At 44.4% G+C, this 24,020-nt stretch overlaps 1 protein-coding gene across 1 annotated transcript in view; it reads right to left on the minus strand.

Moving 5' to 3' along the window:
* The window catches only part of LOC141291947 (cation channel sperm-associated auxiliary subunit gamma-like), a 52,513-nt gene extending 29,819 nt beyond the window's left edge, over window positions 1–22,694 (minus strand). Inside the window, exons 1-15 of the mRNA XM_073823940.1 lie at window positions 22,512–22,694; window positions 22,329–22,376; window positions 20,026–20,173; window positions 19,377–19,503; window positions 19,213–19,285; window positions 18,877–19,032; window positions 17,456–17,621; window positions 8,896–9,033; window positions 8,704–8,781; window positions 8,413–8,532; window positions 7,044–7,227; window positions 2,814–2,881; window positions 1,835–1,894; window positions 1,484–1,574; window positions 1,269–1,392 (exon numbers count right to left, since the gene is read on the minus strand). Of these exons, the coding sequence (XP_073680041.1) occupies window positions 1,269–1,392; window positions 1,484–1,574; window positions 1,835–1,894; window positions 2,814–2,881; window positions 7,044–7,227; window positions 8,413–8,532; window positions 8,704–8,781; window positions 8,896–9,033; window positions 17,456–17,621; window positions 18,877–19,032; window positions 19,213–19,285; window positions 19,377–19,503; window positions 20,026–20,173; window positions 22,329–22,376; window positions 22,512–22,694 (1,764 nt within the window). The remainder of the gene's footprint in view (window positions 1–1,268; window positions 1,393–1,483; window positions 1,575–1,834; window positions 1,895–2,813; window positions 2,882–7,043; window positions 7,228–8,412; window positions 8,533–8,703; window positions 8,782–8,895; window positions 9,034–17,455; window positions 17,622–18,876; window positions 19,033–19,212; window positions 19,286–19,376; window positions 19,504–20,025; window positions 20,174–22,328; window positions 22,377–22,511) is intronic.
* Between the last annotated feature and the right edge of the window lie 1,326 nt (window positions 22,695–24,020).

The following is a 24,020-nucleotide window of genomic DNA, read 5'->3' on the forward strand; positions in this document are numbered from 1 at the left end:
TGGAACCTCACCGGAGGTGGCCGAGTCGAGCCGAGGCGAGCTGGTACTGTGTAGTGGAAAAGCGCCATAAATGGGTTCATGTTTACGTGAATCATTTCTCACCATACTGCTTTATAAACGAGGATCAGTATAAAGCTTAGCTTTGTAACGCAAGATGGTTTAAAATGGTGTCTGTTAATGATTAAGATGTAACCTTAATGCAATACCTGCAAAAGTGTTTACAGTCCGCAACTGCACATGAGTAAAGACTATAACACTCACATTTATGTATTTCAATATAAGGACGGGGTAAGTTATGTTAACCTATCACTTTTTTGCTCTTGTTCAATCAGCTATAAGTAAACACTGTGTAAACATCGCGTTAGTCTCGACAGTAAACACACCGCGTTTGTCTCTTTACCACAGTAAATACAGTAAACACATCACGTTAGTCTCCACAGTAAACACACCGCGTTCGTCTCTTTACCACAGTAAACACATTGCGTTAGTCTCCACAGTAAACAGATCTCTCTCAGTACTCTACTCTGCCAGTACATACAAAGATAAATCAAAGCGACATTAAGTTTACTAACCATTCAGACACGTCCAGTATAAGCCGTAATTGCCGAACTTCTTTGCGGGTGTCATCTTGTTTCGGTTCCAACTCCGGTTTTTAAATTAAATTTTCAATGGATAGGGTTGTACAGTGTCTTCAAAGCCCCCCAAGTGCCATTTCCCCCCAAACTATACAACTATACCCCCAACTGTTGTCTAGGCAACACCCCGTGTGCTATGTAATGACACGCCCCACAGAACTGAGGGGCGGGGTGAGCAGAGGTTCATATCATTTAAAGGGCCAGGTACTGATATCGCTTGCTGAGAACAGAGGCATTTTTTACCAGGTAAAATGAGTGGGTTTTTTTACACTACCATAGAGAATTTTTAATCAAAGTATAATACAAACTTTTCATTTCTACCCTAAAGCATCATATTAACTTGTGGAAAATGGGCATCGGATGACCCCTTTAAAGACCGTTATTATTTTGAAGATCATACAATGGTGACATTAAAACATATTTTAGGCTTATTATTACGAAATGTGAATTGTGCACAAGTAGTACTCCAAATAAGGTTTAAATATAATTTTATGTCAGTAAATATGTTAACAGATTTGAACTAAACTTAGTATAAAATAAAAGCATTTTAAATCTATTACTTTTTTACTAGGGTGAATTGATAGACAAACAGTTTCTTGTTTTAGAAACATATAATATACTGTACATACACACCTCCTCCTGTTCAGTAACAAAGACAAATGTTCCATCATAAGAAAGAGTGAAGTATTTTATCATCTGTTCACCAGGAAATCCGCTGTCATGCCAAAAACCTTGCCCCTCTTCCCAACTGCACAAACAAACACAAAAACATGTTAACAAATTCTGTAAGTGCATGTTTTAGTGTAAATGCACATGTGTGTACATACGTAAGAATATATGAGAAGATGAGTGAGTTTCCCCAGATGTACAGAATTCCAGTGCTTGGGTTGAACGTCATTCCGTTAAACTTCAGCTTCTGAGAACTTCTCTCTTGGTGCCCTGTTAGACACATAAATACTATAAACACATTTTATTATGATAATATACCTGCAAAACATACATACAGGCTAAACTGAACACACACACACAAAAAAACATACTGTCACTAACAATTATTTTGATAGTCGAGTAATGGGTAAAATGCAATGAAAGATTTTTAAAATCAAGTACTCAAATTTAATCCAGTAATCGTGGCAGCCCTAGCTGTCACACATGCACACTAGGGTCACAGACAAATAAAAATATGTGTATGTGCTTACGTTGCCTCTGACTATAAATGATGAACTCAGGTAAAATCTCAACCTCGTTGAAATCACTATCTGTGAAGAAACAAAAAATAAATTCCTGACTGTGACAGATTTGTGAACAGAGTTCTCACAGGGCAAGATGCCCCCCTTAAAAACAATCTGGATTTATTTTTAAATTGTAATTTAGATATATGTAGGGCCCTAAGATTTCCATGATATGGAAAAGGCAGGCGGAATTGTGGCTGTAAACTGTAACAGTAAACTGTAAAATGAAGAATGTCACAGACAATGTCACAGTGAGCAGTATGTAGGAATGATCTTGATCTTGATGGAAAAGCAAATCTACTAGTATGATGTCAGTTACATTTGTCAAATTTTGGATGAATAAATAAAATAAAATAGGTCAGTACAGTTACATCAACAGATACATTTTAAAGGGGTAGTACACCCAAAAAGGAAAATTCTGTCATTAATTACTCACCCTCATGTTATTCCAAACCCATAAGACCTTCTTTCTTCTTCAGAACACAATTTAAGATTTTTTTTTGATGAAATCTGAGCACTCTCTGACCCTCCCATAGACAGCAAAGGTACTACAACGTTCAAGGCTCAGAAAAGTACCAGTACCCTTGCTGTCTATGGGAGACCTCTCGGATTTCATCAAAAATATCTTAAATTATGGTCTGAAAATTAATGAAGGTTATGGGTTTGGAACAACATGAGGGTGAGTAATTAATGACTAACCGTTTAAACTGCAAAGAAACTAAATATGAAAGCTGTATGTTTCAGAGCTAATCTGAGAGTTTCACCAGCACTTTACCATTTTATTGACGAAAAACTCATCATATCATACACACAGAATTTCACAAAATACAAATTTCTCAAATTTCTCTATTTCGCCACGGCTGCTGCCCCTTCCAGTGTCCTGAGCGAGCCTCCTGGGCCCCTTTTCTGGCTTCGGCCAGGGCTCGCATCAAGGAATACCAGTCACCGTATAGCATAGCACCACCTACTTCAGTGAGGCTGGAGCACTGGGAATGTGTGGAGCTCACGTCCTTTCTGTAGGAGGTTCGGAGCAATACACATATAACTCAATTCAGGGTATATGGAAGATTGGAGGTGGTTGAACCCTCGTGAGATGATAGAAGGTCTACCGGGGAAACACATAGCCTCTAGGGTGCATTGTGGAATATATAAGAGATGCAGTTAAGTCTCTATGTGGAGCCTGGCCCTCTACCGGTTCTGAAGGATTCATCGAGTGAGGGCCTGACGCCGGACGCTCCGCGGAGGAACTCGACAGAGTTACTCTAGGGATACTCTGGAGCAGTATAGCAAGCCGACCCGAGCCAGAGGCCTCTCTGTGTTTCTACCTGTTTGAGGTGAGAACACAGGAGGAGACTGGCTCTACACGAAGGCTATAGAACCTAGTGAACATGTTGGGGGTCGCCCAGCCCGCAGCTCTACAAATGTCATTTAGCGAGGCGCCACGAGCCAACGTCTAGGAGGATGCAACACTTCTAGTTGAGTGTGCTCTCAACCTGAGGGGGCAGGGCACACCCTGAACCTGATAGGCCAGGGTAATGGCATCCACTATCCAGTGGGCCATCCTCTGCTTGGAGACGGCATTCCCCTTCTGCCTGCCTCCATGACACACAAAGAGCTGGTCTGAGGTCCTGAAGCTTTGTGTCCGGTCAACGTAGCATCTTAGTGCTCGGACGGGACAGAGCAAAGGTAGGGCTGGGTCTGCCTCCTCCGAGGGCAGCGCTCGCAGGCTCACCACCTGGTCCCTGAAGGGAGTGGTAGGAACCTTGGGCACATAATCAGGACGGGGCCTCAGTGTTACCTGGGAATCCGCCGGGCCAAACTCTAGGCACGATTCGTTGACCGAAAATGCGTGCAGGTCTCCTACTCTCTTGATGGAGGCCAGTACGAGCAGGAGCAGAGTTTTCATTGAAAGAAACTTCAGCTCAACTGACTGCAAAGGCTCAAAGGGGGTCTGCTGTAGTGCTGTGAGCACTAGAGACAGGTCCCAAGAGGGTACGGAAGGGGGCCTAGGAGGATTTAACCTTCTGGCGCCCCTGAGAAACCTGGTGACCAGGTCGTGCTTCCCCACCGACCTTCCTTCTATGAGGTCATGGTTGGCAGAAATGGCAGCCACATAGACTTTAAGGGTTGAGGGGGACAGCCTACGAGCATCTTCGGGGGTCCTCTCTATGAGAGGAACACCAGTCAACGAATAGGTTCCATTTTAAGGCGTAGGCATGTCTCGTGGACTGCGCTCGCGCCGAAGTAATGGTGTCAACTACCCCTTGAGGTAGGTCACCTAGAACCTCCGCGTCCCGTCCAGGGACCAGACATGTAATTTCCAGAGGTCTGGACGCGGGTGCCATAGGGTGCCCCATCTCTGAGTCAGTAGATCCTTCCTCAGAGGATTTTGCCAGGGAGGGGCTGTCGCGAGGAGCATCAATTCTGGGAACCAGGTCCGAGTGGGCCAATAAGGGGCTACCAGGAGGACCTGCTCCTCGTCCTCCCTGATCTTGCACAGTGTCTGTGCGAGAAGGCTCACTGCGGGAAACGCATATTTGCGAAGGCCCCACGGCCAGCTACATGCCAGTGTGTCCGAGCCGAGAGTTCCTCCGGTCAGGGAGTAAAACAACTGGCAGTGAGATGTCTCCGGGGTGGCGAACAGGTCTACCTGAGCCTCCCGGAAGCGTCTCCAAATCAGCTGGACCGACTGGGGGTGGAGTCTCCATTCTCCGGGAAGCGCAGCTCATGAGAGCTCGTTGGCCGCACGGTTGAGCAACCCAGGAATGTGAATGGTACGAAGCGACCTCAGATGCTTCTGACTCCACAGGAGGAGATGACGGGCGAGTTGCGACATGCAACGGGAGCATAGACCACCTTGTCGGTTGATGTACGCAACGGTCGCAATGTTGTCTGTACGGAGCAGCACGTGCTTGCCTCGTAGGTACCCTTTGAGTCGGAGCAGGGCAAGACGTACTGCAAGCAACTCGAGGCAGTTGATGTGCCAAGTTAGCTGGGGGCCCGTCCAAACCCCTGAAATTGCCTGGCCATCGTACGTGGCTCCCCAACCGGTGGTGGAGGCATCCGTGTGTACCACAGCATGCCTGGAGACCTGTTCCATGGGTACTCCTGCCCGTAGGAATGAGAGGTCTGACCACGGGATGAAGGTTTGGCGGCAGGCCGGTGTTACTTGAACCCGGTAAGAGCCGCGTAGCCACGCTCTTCTCGGGACTCGGCCATGAAGCCAGTGTTGAAGCGGTCTCATATGGAGCAGCCCTAGCGGTGTAAGCGCTGCTGCTGCTGCCATATGCCCCAGGAGCCTCTGAAACTGTTTCAGTGGGACCGCCGTCCTGCTCCTGAATGTATTCAGGCAGTTCAACATTGACTGAGCACGGTCCTGAGTGACCGAGTCCAGTTCCATACCAAGAAAAGAGATCCTCTGCGTAGGAGTGAGCTTGCTCTTTTCCCAGTTGACCCGAAGGCCCAACCGGCTGAGGTGTGTGAGCACCAGATCCCTGTGTTCGCATAACTGGTCCCGAGACTGTGCCAGAATAAGCCAGTCGTCGAGGTAGTTGAGTATGCAAATGCCCTGTTCTCTGAGGGGAACAAGGGCCGCCTCCGTGACTTTCGTAAAGACACGGGGAGAGAGGGACAGCCCGAAGGGCAGGACCGTGTACTGATATGCTCTGCCTTCGAACGCGAACCGCAGAAAGGGTCTGTGGCGCGGAAGGATTGAAAAAAAAAGTACGCGTCCTTCAGTTCGATCGCTGCTAACCAATCATGGGGACGGACACATCTGAAAATGTGTTTCTGTGTGAGCATCTTGAACAGTAGCCTGTGGAGGACCCGGTTCAAAACGCGCAGATCCAAGATCGGCCGTAACCCGCTTTTCTTGGGTACTATGACGTACGGGCTGTAGAAGCCCGACCTCATATCGGCTGGAGGGACCGGCTGTATCGCTTCCTTAGCCAGCAGTTTCGCAGCACTCTCGACCTGCCCATCGTCGCTCGCTGGCAAGGGGGGAGGGTGGGTGAGGCGCAGGGATGACCCGCGCGCTCCCCGCCGTCCCCTCTGGGGACCCAGAGATAGAGAAATTTGCTCTTTTGTCGAGTATTTGGGAAAAAACAAACAAAAGATTCTCCGCCCGGCCCTCCTCCGGGGGAGGGAGTGGTGCGGTCACCATCTCCCGAAGAGCAGTATCCTCCATCTCTGGGTCGCCCGTCTCAGGGCCTCTTGCTCTTGCGCTTTGCACTGGTCTTTGTGGGGGCCTGGACGGGCTGGGCGGCTGCCCTGCGACCGGCTCCACAGCGCCGTTGTGAAGGCTGCTGCGGTGGCTGCTGTGGAGCGGGGGCGGAGGCAGGGGGCCGCCCTCGGCGACGAGCAGACTGAGGTGCCGCCGGTGGCCGGGTGGAGGCAGCAGCTGCACGCCGGGGCAGGATGTGACTGATGGCCTCAGTCTGCTTCTTGGTGGCGGAGAACTGCTGGGCGAAGTTTTCCACCGCGTCGCCAAAGAGGCCGGTCTGGGACACCGGAGCGTCGAGGAACCTGGTCTTATCGCAGTCCCTCATATCAGCCAGACACAGCCAGAGATGGCGTTCCTGGATCACCATAGTGGAGATGGCACGACCCAGAGGCCGCACGGTCACCTTGTGGCGATACGAAGTTCACGGAGAACTTCTGGGTCATGACCACCCTCGAACAGGTCCTTCAGTGCCTGAGCCTGATGAACCTGTAGTAACGCCATGGCGTGTAAGGCAAACCAGCGGCACCACAGGCCGAGTAGGCACTGCTGATCAGCGCCGACGAGTGCCTACAGGCCCGGGAAGGGAGCGACGGGCTGCCCCGCCAAGTGGAAGCAGCGCCGGGACACAGCTGCATCGCGACAGCATGCTCCACCGGCGGGACGCCCGTATAGCCCCGCGCTGGCCCGCCATCAAAGGTGGTGAGGGAGGAGGTCCCACTCGAACGGTTTCGGGCAGTGAAAGGTGCCGTCCATGTCCGGGTGAGCTCTTCATGCACTTCCGGGAAGAAAGGCACTGGGGTGGGACACTGAGAACCAGCGCGGGCCACCCCGAGATACCAATCATCCAGCCGGGAGGGGTCAGGACGTGATGGAGGATTCCATTCAACCCCTACCCTCTCGGCGGCCCGGGCAAGCATAGCCATCGTCTCCGGGTCGGTATCCGGCACCGCTGACCGCCCAGTGGACGACAGTGCGCCGTCATCCTCCCCAGAAAGGTCTGGCTCTCCCTCCGGTGCCGCGACCGACATCTGTTCGTCGGGGGGAGCCCCAAAGGTAACGGGCGGTACCCCTAGAGGAGGTCCAACCCGCTCCCCTGAAAGCTCCAGTGGCAATGGAGCGTCGGTGGAAGGAGGAGCCCCTGCCGATGGAAACGGCCGCATCCAGAAAAGCACGGGGAAAAAGGCATGATGTAAATGCCTCGTCTTTATAAAGACGTTCACCTGTGGAGCTCTTTTAAAATTCACTCTTTCAGGAATTTGCTCTTTTAGTGCTGAAGCGCACAGGGGAGATGGCCGCAGCAACACAGAAGGTGGGTGGTGCAAACCAGCTGTGTGCTTCCACTCGACACGGAAGACCACCGCCGCTGAAGCGCCGTGCCACCAACACAAAAAAGAAAAAGAGACGTTGTTTTGAAAAATAGCTTCGATGACTGGTCAGAAGACTGGTCCGGCTCCGAAGCGAAAGCTTGTCTATGATGCATGGCACCTGCTGCTCATTATATGCTCACGCTGTGATCAGCCGCAGCTGGCTGCAATCATGCATGCCAATGTTCATTGGCTCGTTTAGTTTACAAACGAAGTAGATTGGTCTATCCAGGCGATATCCCAATTAGTCAGTCTCGACGAGACGTCGAAGAGACCGACTGAGAGGGAACAAAAGTTTACATACACATTGCAGAATCTGAAAATGGTTAGTTATTTAATCAAAATAAGTTATTTTTTATTTAGTACAGACCTGAATAAGGTATTTAAAAGATGTTTACATATATTCCACAAGAGAAAATAATAGTTAAATTTATAAAAATTACCCCTTTCAAGTTTATATGGTTTTTCAGCATTTTTGTGTATTTGAACCCTTTCCAACAATGACTGTATGATTTTGAGATTCATCTTTTCACACTGAGGACAACTGAGGGACTCATATGCAACTATTACAAACACTCACTGATGCTCTAGAAGAAAAAAAAGATGCATGATTATGTAAACTTTCGTGTACATTTTTGTTCATTTACTATTGCCCTTCAGAAGCTACTTACGTTTCCCAGAAGACAAAATAAGTCAAATGTACCTGGGTCTTCAATTTCAAAAAAGTTTTCACCCCCTGACTTTTAATGCATTATGTTTCCTTCTGGAGCATCAATGAGCATTTGATCCTTCTGTAATAGTTGCATACAAGTCCCTCAGTTGTCCTCAATGTAAAATGAAAAATGCTAAAAAACAAAGAATTTGTGAAACCTAAAGAATTTTTCTAAAAAAAAAAAGCTCACCAAAGAAGCAAAATCATTAGAATACCAAGTCCTGTTTGTTTTACAGGAGTGTGTTACCTAAAGTGAGCAGTATGTAAGAACGCTCTTGATCCTGATGAAAAAGCAATTCTACTAGTATGATGTCAGATACATTAGTCTGGGCATTCTGGGCCGCTGAGCGCACGTGGCAGCTGGGATCTAAAATAGAAGACCACATCAGTATCATACTCTCTATAATTACACAGTTAACACATCAGGCCTCATCTGATCTATATGAAAATCAATCTACCAGAAAAAAAATAAGTAATGTAGAGCTTTAGGTTAGTGATTTCATAACAATACACTTACTGTTCACAGTTCTTCTTTTACGGTTGTTTAGTAATGTCATAAACTCGCATACAGTGAAGCCAAAAGAATTCAGCAACTCTGTAAATTTAACATCTCCATCTAGTGGAGAAAATTACATAGCTTATGAATGCAGGCAGAACATTGATATCTAATCAAAATGAAATTAAAGTAAAAGAGTTGTATCAGAGAGAATGCAGTAGTTTAGTATCTGACCATAAACCTCTGCACGGTAAAGGGTTCCACTCTGCAAGCCTCCCCCCAGAACATAGAAGTACTCTCTACCATGATGAGGAAGACTTACTGGTACCAAACCAGACACACAGACTGAAGTTAACACCTGTTCCCATGCATCTATGAAAAAGAGAGAGATGTTTTAAAGACATGAAAACAAAATTACCTTTTTAATAAATATCCCTTATGATATTGTGCATCACTTCCATTATTCTTAAAGAATAAAACTATTTTCAGATTTTATTAAATATTTAATAATCAAATTATTCTACTATTCAATCACAAAGAAAACAAGAGCCTACTTTTCAGAATATACAAAGTCCCTCCCTACATTATTTGCAACTGAATACTCTGTTTTTGCTCGGAAATGCATCATGTTACAAAATGTAAATGACATTATGTGTCACACACACTGTACGCATACCCCAGCATATGTGGAAAAACGTCTCAGGTTACGTATGTAACCCTAGTTCCCTGAGAATAGGGAACGAGACACTGCGTCCTCTAGAGGGCGCTTTGGGGAACGCCGCAGCGTGCCTCGAGTCTGAAGAATGCATAGAAAAACTACATGAAATGGCCGGCGCCAGCGTATGACGTCACCGTGGCGCGCCAGTCGCTGCCGCTGCGTCACTACCGGGCGACCATAACATAAAAGAGGCGCCCGTGCAACACAATACATCTTCAATGTCTGAAGCTTTATCGTCCGAAGCATGGCGAAGAAGTCTAGAGGACGCAGTGTCTCGTTCCCTATTCTCAGGGAACTAGGGTTACATACGTAACCTGAGACGTTCCCTTCCGAAGGGAACTCTCACTGCGTCCTCTAGAGGGCGCTTTGGGGAACGGAATACCAACGCTGCCATGCTGAGGGGAGTGCATGCTAAGCCAGCGAGCACTAAGCAACAATTCTGAGAGGAATTGCCCCTACTAGGACATGGTGACGGCTGTCAAAACGTTACCCCTCCCGGCCAGAGGCCTGAACTGTTACCCACTTACCAGACTGGGTAGAACCCAGGGCACAGCTCAGGCTTGGAATTAGTTAGTAATTCCTTCTGAGGGAAACGGCTAAGTTTCGATGGAAACTTAGACTTGTCAGAACCAGAGACTACCGCAACATAGGGCCAAGTTCCCTCAGGAACTGGCTCCCCTATGAGGGCAGAAACCTGTCCTGGGTCCGTTCAAAGGGCCACTAGTAGTGGCACGCCCTAATAGTGGATGGTCAGCAGACATCAGCTAAGATATCAAAGGAGTCGAACTAGGGCTGCACGATTAATCGAAAAAAAAATCACGATCTCGATTCACACATAAATGCGATCTCATTTCTAAATGAAGGCGATTCTTTTCCGTGTATTTCCCTGTATACAGAACAGATCATGCTGCATTCAAGTGTTCACCAATCAGTAATAAATATCGAGCGGTTCTCTCTTTACCCTCATTTCATTGGCTAGGTTACGCTGTCACTCACGTGACGTGTCACAAGGTGTCAGACCTAAACGTCAGTTTACTCGGTGGATTTGTAAGTTGGCGGTAAGAGGGAGAAAAATGAGCCAAAGTGTGGAAAATTCTGGTGGCGACGGCGAAAGTGAGAATGTGACAAAATTAGTACAGAAAAAAGGAGCACATTCCACTGTGTGGAACTTCTTCGGGTTTAAACCCGAAGACGATGCGCAAACAGTGATCATTTGTAAGCAGTGTTTTGGCATCGTCGCAGCACCGCAAGGTAATACCACTAATCTGTACAACCACCTCAAACGTCACCACAAAATACAGTACGAGTTAGCCATGAAAGACAAGGGAGCCACAACTCAAAGCACCAGTCGCCAGACAACACAAACTTCCATAACTCAGACGTTGTACGGAGCATCGCCATACCCGTCAAGTTCACAGCGGCACAAAGAGATAACAAACGCCATCGCTTATCATTTAGCTAAAGACATGGCTCCAATCAACACTGTTCAAAATGAGGGATTTAAGGCTATGATGAAGACTTTAGACAAGCGCTACTGTTTGCCCTCTCGCAATTATTTTTCATCCGTTGCACTGCCAGATCTATACACCCGGTGTCGTACGACAGTCGAGGAAGAACTGCAGAATATTCATTACTTTGCGGCAACAACAGACCTATGGTCAAGTCGAACCATGGAGCCTTATTTAAGCTTGACAGTGCATTTCATAACAAGGGACTTCAAAATGAAAAGCCGCTGCCTACAGACGGTGTTCTTCCCTGCTGATCACACTGGCGAGGAATTGGCTCAAGGACTAAAGGAGAGTCTCAACTCCTGGAGTTTGGAGGAGCAAAAAATGGTGTGCATCACCACAGACAGTGGAGCAAACATTGTGAAAGCAACCTCCCTAAACAACTGGACAAGGCTTCAATGTTTTGGCCATAGACTACATCTGGCTATAGGTGAGCTGTGTATTAACAATCAATAACTTATCAATAACTAATCTATAACTTTATATTTTCATTTAAATCAGAAAAATGTGTAAATTAAACATAAGTTGAAAAAATATAAATGGTCCCATTTTTACTCTGAGGCTTAAATGAACATTGAATATTGAATTTTATTTTAAAATTAGATTAAAATAAATAAAGCATAAACACACACAATTATGTATATCCTGCTTTATGTTTGTCCCATTATATTGAATTTGAATAGCTATTTTAACAATGCAAGAAAATGTATGTAATGTTAAATTAATTTACTGCAGCGTTAATAACAAAGCATATTTTTATTTCAAGAGAATGCAATGAAAGACTCACGGATTGAACGAGCTGTGGGTCTTTGCAAAAAGATTGTGGCCTACTTCAGCCATAGTTGGAAGCGGAAGAGGGAGCTTGCTATTGCCCAAAAGGAGCTCAACCTGCCTGAACACCAGCTTAAAACGGAGTGCCCGACAAGATGGGGATCCCGACAAGCTATGGTCCAGAGGGTCCTTGAACAGCAAACTGCTATTGGTCATGTTCTCTCCTCTGACCGGAAAGCTAGACACCTGACACCAACCTGGCAAGACATCGAAGTCCTTGAAGTAATCAACAAGACACTCACCCCACTGGCAGATTTTACTGATGCTCTGTCAGGGGAGCAGTACGTTACTAGCTCCTCAGTCAAGCCGGTCCTCCACCTTTTTGAAACAATAACGGAGTACAGGAAGATGATACAGATCTTGCACGATCAATTAAGTCAAAAATCCTGCATTACCTTCAAGAGAAGTATAGTGATCCACACACTCAGGAGCTGCTCGATTTAGCCACAGTATTGGATCCACGATTTAAACTGGACTATGTCAGTGAGGACAACAAAGTCAGTGTCAAGGACAGACTGAAGAATGAGATGACTAGCATTGGTATGGTAAGTATATTTTTACACGATTCACAATATTGTCTAACAGAGTAAGAAATGTACGGCTAAATTGTTTACAGCTGCAAATAACTGAAATTGTATTTATCTGACCCACTGCTGATATGTTATTTTTGTTAGCAAGTGTAGAATACTGTATTGAGATTTTTAAGTTATCTTTTCTCTTTTTCAGCAAAGTCCCCCCACAACTGTCCCCAGCACCCAGCCTTCGCTGCTCCCCGTAGAAAAGAAGAGAAAAACCTTAGGCAGTTTTTTTAAAGCAGCGAAGGGCAATGAGGCAGCAGCATCCTCATCTGATTCACAAGAGAATGATGTTGACATGGAGCTCGGCTCATATCTGCTCACGAGAAACATTGACAGCGAAGATGACCCCTTAGTCTGGTGGAATGAAAACAAGGGACAATATCCAAAACTGTCTGTGCTGGCAAGGAAATACCTATGTATCACTGCTACAAGTTCCCCATCAGAAAGGGTTTTTAGCACAGGGGGGAACATTGTAACATGCCTGCGTTCCTCCCTAAAACCTGAAAATGTTGATCGTTTAGTGTTCTTGGCCAAGAACCTTTGAGGAGCACAAAGATTTTTTTTGTTATTGTTAAGTACAGTTAAGTTATTGTTAAAGTTCCATTTAGTTATTTTTACAAATTTATTTTTATATTTTTTTGTTAATGAGACCGTTAATGAGACTGTTTTATGTTACACCAGCACTTTATTAAACTAAACGTCCTGTGTTTTATTTTTGTTCTTGAGTGCAATAAATTTTGGTTAAAAAAATGAGAATCGTCTAAGAGAATCGTGATCTCAATTCCCATAAAGGAAAATCGTGATTCACATTTTAGCAAAAATCGTGCAGCCCTAAGTCGAACCCAGGGAACCGGGGTTGTGAGCCAACTCCAATAGATGGGAACGAGGCAAAACGCGTGACCCATACCAAAAAAGGGGTTTAAAGGAGGAACCCAAAACTTGGTGGGAACCTACCAACACGTGGATTTTATTGAAGTGCCCCAGGTATATGTGCACTTACCACACTTGTGGTTTTAACTGGAAGACGCCCAGGCATAGCGTGGGACGCTTACCGACATGATCGGATTTAAGGAGAGTGTTTTCCCAGGGGGTTTCACTATCAGCTCCATGCCGTCTGAAGAGACGGAAAGGGGATAACCCTGATGGTGAGGGGATTGCCACACTAACCCTCCCCTGGACAGAAGCTCGCAAGCTATCTGTCAATAGAGATGAACATGGAGCTGAGACCATCTTGTAAAAGTGGACGATAGTGGAGGACAAAATCCTAACCCTGATCCACAGGGAGGATCGCTTCTCCAGAAGGGGGCACTGCTGTCTTTAGGGAACCCTTAATGAGAAGGGGAAGCGTGCACAGCCCGGTCCACACGACCTATATAAAGGTCTGGCAATCTCACGAAGGTGGGTTGGCGCTCATAGAGGACCCTTCCCAGAAGGGGAGCTGCGCAACTGAACAGGAGCGAATGCTCTCACTGTTACCCTTCATAGAGGGGAGCATACATCCAGAATAAAGGCTGGAGAGTAAAAACCTGAAGCATGAAGGTCAAGCTCCTACCCTGGGACACAGGGAGGAGAACTTGGCCACCAAGGAGTGGTGCTCTTATAAGTGAACCCTGGAAAGGGGGCACGCCAACGTCCTTGTAGCAGGTCCATAACTCTCAAAGGTCTGTCCCTGGTAGATTCCTACCCTCAGGAGGGAGGAAGCATTCAGTCCTGGGAAGTTGCTCTGAAGGAAACCCTAAATTAGGGGAGCTAAGGTCAGTTCCAGCAATCCTGCGCACAGGGAGGAACGCGAGCTCTTAACCTTCACAAACCCATTCCTCAGAAAGGGGAGCACTGTTTGATTTGCCTTGAAAGTTTCTGGGTAGCTCCTGAAATGAATAAGGACAGCTTCCTAGATTAGACAATTCGTAAACCTTTCCTCAGAAAGGGAAGTGAAACGAGGCCTGCGGAGCGAGAATCAATCCTAAAGTGACGGCTTTCTAAGGTGTTAAACACCAAAGGATGCTCAAACCCTCTGTAGGGGAAGGCATTCGTCAGCCTGGGTGTAGATCCTACATCAAGTGCTGCCTCAGCCCTCAGGCTTAGAATGAGGCGACTTGAAGAGAGTCACAAAGTGGCGCTCAGATTTTGCATAAAACCATTTCCGCAGAAAGGGGAGCGCACACCAAATAGACCGAGAATCAAGCCCCAGCTGGAAAGTGTGTCACCAGGTGGTGCTCAAGTAAAACCTTTTCCGCAGAAAAGGGAGCAATCAGACCTGCTCCGAGTCCGCAGCGAGCACTCCGGCCTACTGGCACTCCTATTTAAGTGAACACCTATCTCAACAGGTGGAGTCACTCAGTTTCCATGGAAACCGTATTTAGGAGAGGACACGAAGCGGATCCTCGCACGCAGGCCGTCTGCAACAGAGTTAAACATACTAGTGCAATCTTAAACGTGAATATCTTAAGATGCTTACCTAGGAGAAGAAAAATATTTTTCTTTTGCTCGTTTAACCACTGAAGGGGGAAGCCTGATAGTGCTGGAACAAGTGTTGTGTAGACGGACACCACCATACAACCGGAAGGGAGGGGTGCTCCGTCGAGATGTTTCCATATTCCTTTTTTCTGAGGAAAAACACAACACGCAACCTAAACCCCGCAGGCAACACACCTATCCAGCCATAGGGGGGCGTAACTAGGGAGTTATGCTCCTGTCTCAACAGGGCATGAGTCTACACTAGGCCTGCAAAGGACAGCATAAACATACCAAGGGCAAACCTAAGAAAGACTTAGGGAGCTTACCTTGAAGAGGACAAAAGTCCTATGTGTAATATATGCTGTAAGGGTTGGTTTACCGCACAGCCTGTGGAGTGGAGAGGGCAAACACTGCCGTAACCTTAATCCATAGGATCAGAGGGGGGCGTCTGCCATAGACTCGTCGTATTTCTTCTGTGAAGAGAGAAAACATACACAGGCCTGAGACAGTATGAAGTTCCTTCAAAGTAAAAAACGGATCATACTCACCCATTTAAAAGCATCCTGCTTCATAGAAAGAGGCGGGATTCCCCTCAGAGACCGCCTGATTCCAGACCGTCAGTAAATTAGGGTTCCATACAGGTAGAACCACCAAAGAACATCATGGGTCCGGGGAGTGCAGGAAGCTTTAATGGAGACAGGGGAATTAGTATGGCGACCCGACTGGACCGAGGGAAAGAGAGGTTTTATTAGGTATTACTCTGACCCCTGCGAGAATTTTGTCTCGCTTGGATGACTTCCCTCAAATCCTGTCTGCCACCTCTCGATCCGCGTCGCCTCCTAGACCTGCTCGCAGACGGAGGAGGAGCGCGGGATGCAACACTAGCCTTCTGCACCTGCCTCTGTTCCTCAGAAGGAGGCGGAGTAGGACCCCTGTGGTGTTCGGGCTGAGACCTGGACCTTCGAGGGATAAAGGACTTGAAGGCAGCTGAGCGCGTCTTCGCTTCTCTGAACTTTTCGACCACCGTCTCGACGGAGGCACCGAAAAGCTCAGATGGCGAAACCGGTGCGTCGAGAAGAAAGCCCTTCTCTTTCCTCCCGACATCAGCCAGGTTCACCCACAGATGTCTCTCCGTAACCACCATAGCCCCCATGGCCCCACCCATGTGGGTAGCGGCCTGCTTGGTGGCATGGAGAGCGAGATCCGTGGTGCGACGGAGCTCAGCCACCTGGTCAGGAGAAAGACCCTGACCATTGTCCAGGTCCTTCAGCAGATCGGCTTGGTAGGCTTGGAGCACTGCCATGGTGTGCAGTGCACCCACCGCCTGACCTGCTGCTGCATACGCTCTGCCGTTCAACCGGGATGTTAATTGCAGGGCCGGAGAAGGCAGAGAGGGAGTCTTGAGAGAGGAAGCCCGCCCTGTGGAGAGATAGTAGGCTAGTGTCTCTTCAACAGGGGGCATCTTCTCATAGCCGTGGTCACGCAATCCCTCGATGTTAGCATAGTTCGCCATGGACGAACTATGAATGCGCGCCGAGTACGGCTTTTTCCAGACCCTCTCGATCTCAGTATGAAGATCGGGAAGGAATGGGAGACTCACCGGAGCTGGGTGGTTATGGCCTGAAAGATATCGCTCGTCGAGGCGACCCCGCGGCGCTATGTCAAGCCTGGCCGTTGCGCGGTCCATAACCTCTAGCAGCTCTTCGTATGCAGGGCAGGAAGGTAGAGAGGATTCAGCCTCAGCGTCTTCATCCATCTCTAGCACTTCCTGTTCTTCTTGGGTGGAACCCAAAAGAGCACTTGCTCCTGGATCTGACGACGTCAGCGATAACGCATCATCATCAGCTAGGAGCCTGTCATCGTCTCCGGCTGGCGAGAGAGAGAGACCCCTCTCAAGTTCGTCAGCCAGTTCCACTTGCGAGCCCCACGAGCTCAGTTTCCTCCGTGCCTCGGCAACGGCAGGACCCGAACCGCGAGGGGCAAGTGGACGCTCATCTTTCCTCAGAAAGAGAGACAGACGAGACCGGAGCTTCTTCATAGAGAAGCGCTCACAATGTACACACAATGCCCCCTCAAGGACATCGCGTGTGTGCTCTTCGCCCAAACAGAATACGCAAAGATCATGTGTGTCAACAGGTGTCAAATAACGAGGACACGGATGAACACACCGCTTAAACGACTTGCTAGTGCTTGCCATGATAGTAGTTCAAAGAAAGGATTCTTACCGTTTCTTCCAATGCACATCCAAACCGAGAAAGCTGAAGACAGCGAAGATGTATTGTGTTGCACGGGCGCCTCTTTTATGTTATGGTCGCCCGGTAGTGACGCAGCGGCAGCGACTGGCGCGCCGCGGTGACGTCATGCGCTGGCGCCGGCCATTTCATGTAGTTTTTCTATGCATTCTTCAGACTCGAGGCACGCTGCGGCGTTCCCCAAAGCGCCCTCTAGAGGACGCAGTGAGAGTTCCCTTCGGAAGGGAACTGAGATCTTATGTGAGTGACAGGTTGTAACTTTTAAGTTCACACAGAATAAAATACTGCACTTAAATGTGTGTGAAAAAGACAAGAAGGCCTGCTATCACTCTTTTCCACTCTGGTCTTTGCTGAACTCCCATAGAAATAAAGATCTATGCATACAAATACATTACCAATGCTCTAAAAACTTGAAAAAATTGTAGAACAACCACATAAACGCTGTTGTACCTGATGGTGGCACTCTGAGAGGAAGAAGAGAATAGTTTCCTAGGAATTGGTATAGCTCTTGATTATGTCTGACAAATAGTGAGCTCTCTGTAGACACAGTTTCTTGAATCATAGAAGACTCCATCTGTAGACACTTCCGAGAGCCAGATGAGCTCTTTATATTCACCTATACATGCAAATTTACATTTATTCAAAGATTGGCACTGGCTATGTGGGCCATTCTACAGAATTGGTGCAAACTGCTGTCCCACAACCAAAAAACACATTTAAAAATCATTTAAGAATTCAGATCTTAGATGTATCAATTGAAACAGTGTTTAAGTCCATTGCCTGAGACTGATTTTAACTACACCCCTACATTTATGATCAGGAAACATTTCTGTGGCCCTCTCTCTCATAAATACAAGGTGTGAGTAGATAGATCCCACCATTTTGAGGTAAATTGTTTTCAGAAGTCTAAAAATCTATGTCTAACTTTAAAAGACGTCACTACCGAACATTTTAGCACACTTGCAATTAAGCACACTTTTTGGGAATTATTCCTTAACATTTAGTATTTATATGTGTACAACTGTTCAGAACTGTGCTAGCTAACCATGTGCTGATTAGCATCTTTGAGATCTTTGAGCTAGGCTTAAAAGTACCTAAAATTGTCACTACCGAAACAATGATGACATGCTTTGGTTTTGGTGGTGACATCCTTGTTTTTTTTGCTGTTATTCCCTAAAATTGTCACTACCGAAACAGTCACGACCGAAAAATGTCATCATTGTTTTGGTAGTGACAAAAGGGAATACATAATCCCTTATTTAGGGGAAATAAACAAAATTTTAGTACAGTTATGCAAATGTTTAGTACTTTAGTATGTTATGTTTTAGTAGTGTTTTAGTATATGAGTTAAAGTTCTGTAATGTGTTGCTACCAAAACATTACTGTCACTACTGAAAATATGTAGTCATGACCGAAACATGGAATGTTTTGTCAAAAATACAGTATATTAAATGATCAACTAAGGTGTTATGATTAACTTAACTGTTAAGCTTAACTTTGAAATCAGTATGCCTTCAAAATAGAACAAACCTAACAAATCACACTTGAAATATTGTTAAAATTGTAATTGTTATTGATTTACCTCTACTTTTTAATAAAATAGCAAAGATCTTAATAGGTCAATATAGCCCTTCTTATTGAATTTTATATTATTGTGTTTCAGTAGTAACAAATTTGGGGAGAGGAAAAATATTCCAAAACTTTCTTAAAATACAATATAGATATTATACAATTTGCATACATTGTATGCACAAAATTTGTGGAAAAATACTTTTTTTTAAAGATGTTTCCAACTCTAACTTTAAACCAATTTTGTAGAATAACCCATACACGCAAATGTTATGAATTCTTTCATAAAGTTCATCAACAACCTCTATGACGGATGTATGCTGAAACTCAGTAGCAGTCATAAGCACAGCTTTCACGCCAGGTATTCCTGGCAACAAGAGAACAGGAGCATGGTCCACTACAGCCCAGAGTGGACGGGATGGATTATCAACTCTCAGCACACCTTCTACAGCCCGTATCTATTCACACATAAACACCATACACAAATAAAAGAGGGCCAAACTTTATTGAAACTCTTAAAATTTTAAATATTTTCTATTGTATCACTGGCTCTTGATATTGTAAATGACATCCACTTAAACATTTCATAATGAATAGAAAGTAAATACTTTACTGTACTGTGCTTTCTTTGACCTCACCTCAGTTCCAAAGGATGCTTCAGTCTCTTCCTTCTCTGTAGTGACCATGTAGCCATTCACATTTAGGGCAAAACTGCAGGTTTCACCATCACAGAAACAGGCTTAGGTTATTATATGGAGACACTGATGTATAAAAACAGATACAAACCTAAATATACACTCACCTTTTCTCAGGTAGATGCTGAGAACCCATTTCAATGGATTTCACCTTCACCCGTTGCACCACTGATCCATTGACGAAGGGCATTGGGGCATACCAGCTAAACTCGCACTTCTCACTTCCACAGGTAGCTAAACAAACACACACCAGCAAAACCACCAACACAAATTTATGTCTTTATATTCACAACATTACTAAGTGCTGAACTATTCCACACACACACACACACACACACACACACACACACACACACACACACACACACACACACACACACACACACACACATGTTGGGTTTACATGTTTTATGGGGACATTCCATAGGCGTAATGGTTTTTATACTGGACAAACCGTACTTTATATCGCCCTACACCTACCCTACACCTAAACCTAGCCCTCACAGGAGATTGTGCACACTTTTACTTCCTCAAAAAAACTCATTGTGCATGATTTATAAGCCTGTTTCCTCATGGGGACCTGAGAAATGTCCCCACAAGGTCAAAATCTACTGGTATTCCTATCCTTGTGGGGACATTTGGTCCCCACAATGTGATGAATACCAGATACACAAACACACACACACCCACACACACACACACACACACACACACACGCACGCACGCACGCACACACACACACACACACACACACACCATTGTCTGATACTGAAGCAACTGATAGTTCCACCTCAAGTCTCTGTGGTTTGAAGTGAGTGGGGTGTGTGGGCTCTTGGAACGTAATAGCTGCTTTTGGAGTCAACCCGGTCATTGAGTTTTCCAGCATGACTCTTCCTGAAGACTCCTACAGACACACAATAAATGTAACATTGGTAATACATACTGCTGCACACAGTGTTTGTTTTACAACAAAGCACCATTCATCTTTCAAGATTTATCTGTCCTCAAAGTGTTACATACACTACCAGTAAAAGTCAGTGATGGGAATAACGGCGTTACAAATAAACCACGTCACAGCATTGCTTTTTTCAGTAACGAGTAATCGAACTAATTACGGTTTACCTCGTAATGGTGCGTTCACACCGCCCCAACCGTCATGCGTCAGTTGCGGCAAGATTACATGTAAAGTCAATGGTTGAGTCCGTCAGCGGTCCGTCAGGGGCTCTGCGTTGCGTTGGGTCCGTTGGATCCGTCGACTTTTCAAGCGTTACCTGCGTTTCAAGCGTCAACGCAGCCAACGCAAGCAACGCAGAAGTTCAGCTAGTTGAACTTTTGACGGACTTAACGCACTTGACGCAGTGCGTCAACCAATCAGAGCGTCTGTCTCACTGTAGCGACGTCACCACACGTATCTTGAATGAAGCGGGAGCAGAAAAAAATATCGTTTTCAACAATGGAAGACAAGCTTATTGTAGCCGTCTGCAATCGCAGAGAACTGTATGATCCGTCCTCGTTTTTGTATAAAGACAGGAATGTCTATTTAATATAAATAAAGCCAAGCCACTCTCTCGATACGATCCGCCATAGTTCAGAAAGTCCAGCGAGGAAGCCCCTACCACGTGATCTTTTTTGCTCAACGCACATGCGTTGCCGGACGTGTGCGGTGTGAACGCACCAAAAAGCAAGCGTTGCAATCTTCAACGTACATGCGTCAAACTAGATGCGTTAGGACCGTTGCCTGACGCAGACAAAGTGTGCGGTGTGAACGCACCATTACAACGCCATTACTGTTACTGACAATAAAATGCAGCGTTACTATAATTTTCGAGTTGCGTTCTTCTGAGGTAAATTCTATCCCTCTCAGTGCGTCGTCTTCCAGAAACGAAAAGAGAGAGGTGATGGAGAATGAGACTGCAGAGAGTGCACCCTGTTTATTTTACAAAAGCACATTGTTTCTTTGTTATTATGACTCTACACAAATAAAAGCAGACCCAGGCTGAAATGTAAATTCATGTCTGTAAAGTAGGGGGCGCAGCACAAACAAACCTTTCAGCTGTGCTTTGCTTTCACTGTTTTTATTCATTTTGAGGAATACTAAATCTTTTTGTGCAAGTAAGATGAGTGAATGCATGTTCAAAACTAATTACAGTAGCCATCATGTTCACACAACACAAACAATGCATTTGCATTTACCAACACCATATCTCAACATGGAGACAGGAAAGCTGTCAGTCAATAAATGGGAAAACAAAGTAACTGGCATTACTAATTTGAAAAAGTAACTCAGATATTTTCTTGTAAATTAAAAAGTAATGTTACTTTACTAGTTACTTGAAAAAAGTAATCTGATTACATAAACAGCATTACTTGCCATGTGTTACCCACAACAATGTCTAAGATGTTTGAGAAATAGGTGTAGGCTAAATATTTTTTACAACAAATAAGTATAAATGTAGACTGCATTGCAAAACTATTTATATGCCTTCATTTTTTTAATGGTTTGTTACAGTGGTTAACTTCACTTGAAATGTAGTAACATCTACAACAAATATGAATGCTCCTGAGCTAATTTTCAACTGTCCCAGAGGTTTGAATACTTATGCAATGGAATATTTAAGTTTTTGATTTTTAATAAATTTGCAGATGTTAAAAGCCTGTTTTTTGCTTTGCCATTATGGTGTATAAACTGTAGACTGATGTGGAAAAAAGTCATTTAAATCGATGAGGAAAAAAATTATTGAAAACAGTTTAATATAAGGCAGCAACATAACAAAATGGGAAAAAAAATTAAGGGGTATGATTACTTTTGCAAGACTCTGTAAAAGTGTTACAATTGATATATGTATGGTAATTGTATAGGAGACAGAGGTTGACTGAAGGTGGATTTTGCTGAAACAGATAACTAAGTTGTTATAATGGAGAACCAAAAAATGTGTCACCTGTAGAAGCCTTCAGTGCTCCCCGTAGAGGAACACAGAAGAAAAAAAAAACAACTGTCAACTTTTACCATTCATTCCTAAAGATATATCAGACCTCTATGTAGGAGTGGATTTTACTACCTTAAAGCTGCACAGCAGGTCGACCTTCAGGTAATATGGAAATCCCATCTGTGAGAACAGAATATTATAAAACATAATGAACATACAAAATTCACTACACAATGAACATGTCAAAATTAATATTTCTTTTTATGTCAATGGACTTACTGTATATTTTGGATAATATGAAGTGTGTGAGCTTACATTTTCTTGCTTTTCCATAGGGCCCAGATCTTGCACCTCCATGCCACGAGTCTCAAGACTGCACATCCCAGTGGAAACATGTTTGGTTTTACACAGACTCACATCCCACTCACAGTCTCCAGCGTGAGATGGCGTAAAACCCAGCATTGATAGTGCAAGCAGCACAATCACAATCAAAGACATTTCTGAAACAAAGACTGGAATTGATTTAAGAGCTTGTGAATTGAGACGTGAAATCAGGATCAATACCAGCCTTACAGCTGACTGATCATTTTAGAAGAACTTTATTAAGACATTTCTGTCTCTAACTTGCTTCATAAACAAATAGCCTAAAATGCTGTAAATGTGTCTGACAGTCCGTCAACATATTTACACAGCTAAAATGTAGTGATCTGTGCCTTTGGAGTATTTTTAGGTGTTGACAGACAAGCAAAAGGGATGAAAAAGAAGAAAAATCACATGACACTGTTCACCTGTTTCAACGTATCAGTTCACAGTACTTGTAACATAGTTTAACTTTAAGCTTGAGAGTTTTTTTATGGCCAATCAACGTACATAATTATTTGATATTTCGAACATAATTCATAACCGCTAATTTGACAGAGAAAGTGATTAAAGATTAACATTTTACTGCAAAAATAAAATAAAAATAAAATAGTATTGAAAAATGTCAATTATGAACAGCCATCATCTGTGATGACATTTGATAATGTTTTATACTACATCTTTGTTTACATATATTTAAGATTTAAAGCCTTTGAAACAAAGATATTTCAGGGTTTCTGCAGATATGAACAAGTGAAATTTAAGACTTTTTAAGACCTTTTTAATACCACCTTATATGAAATTTAAGACCTAAACCTGTAATGGAAATACACATTATATAACACGCAAATATGTAATATTAAATGTGTTTAATGTAAAAAGTAAACAAAATTTCATGGCTGTCATAAATTAAATTTATTACTACAATATACAGTTAACTTTTCATATCAGCAGATACTATTCCACACAAAATATCGACATAAAACTACCACTAGAGATATCGGGTGATTTAAACAATTTATTCTGAAGCAATATTTTCATCAGTGTTCTATTAGCTTTTACATCTTAAATCAATTTATTAAATTAAATTATTTTTTCTGATTCTAGCAAAACGCTGAATCTTTTAGTAGTAAAACGTTGTTTGGAGAATGTGCTATACTTGCTGCGATCCTTATCTGGAACTATTTTCGTTGGTGAAACAGAACAAAACAGTAAATATTTTGTCTAAAATATAAGTAACTACTTGACTAACTACTTGTTTATTGAACTAAAATTAATGTGACATTTGTAATTGTGAGAATATTCAGCAAAAAGCTCCCTTAGTATATTACTGAACTATATCATGTTATAAATAAACTATAACGTTACATTTTCAATTTTTACCTCAGTGTGTTTCTTTAGAGTTTCTTTATGTGCGCTGTTTTCTGTATTTGTTTTGAAGTCTCTCACAAAGATAAATTGCTG

This window comes from Garra rufa, chromosome 19, assembly GCF_049309525.1.
Source record: "Garra rufa chromosome 19, GarRuf1.0, whole genome shotgun sequence".
NCBI lineage: Eukaryota > Metazoa > Chordata > Actinopteri > Cypriniformes > Cyprinidae > Garra > Garra rufa.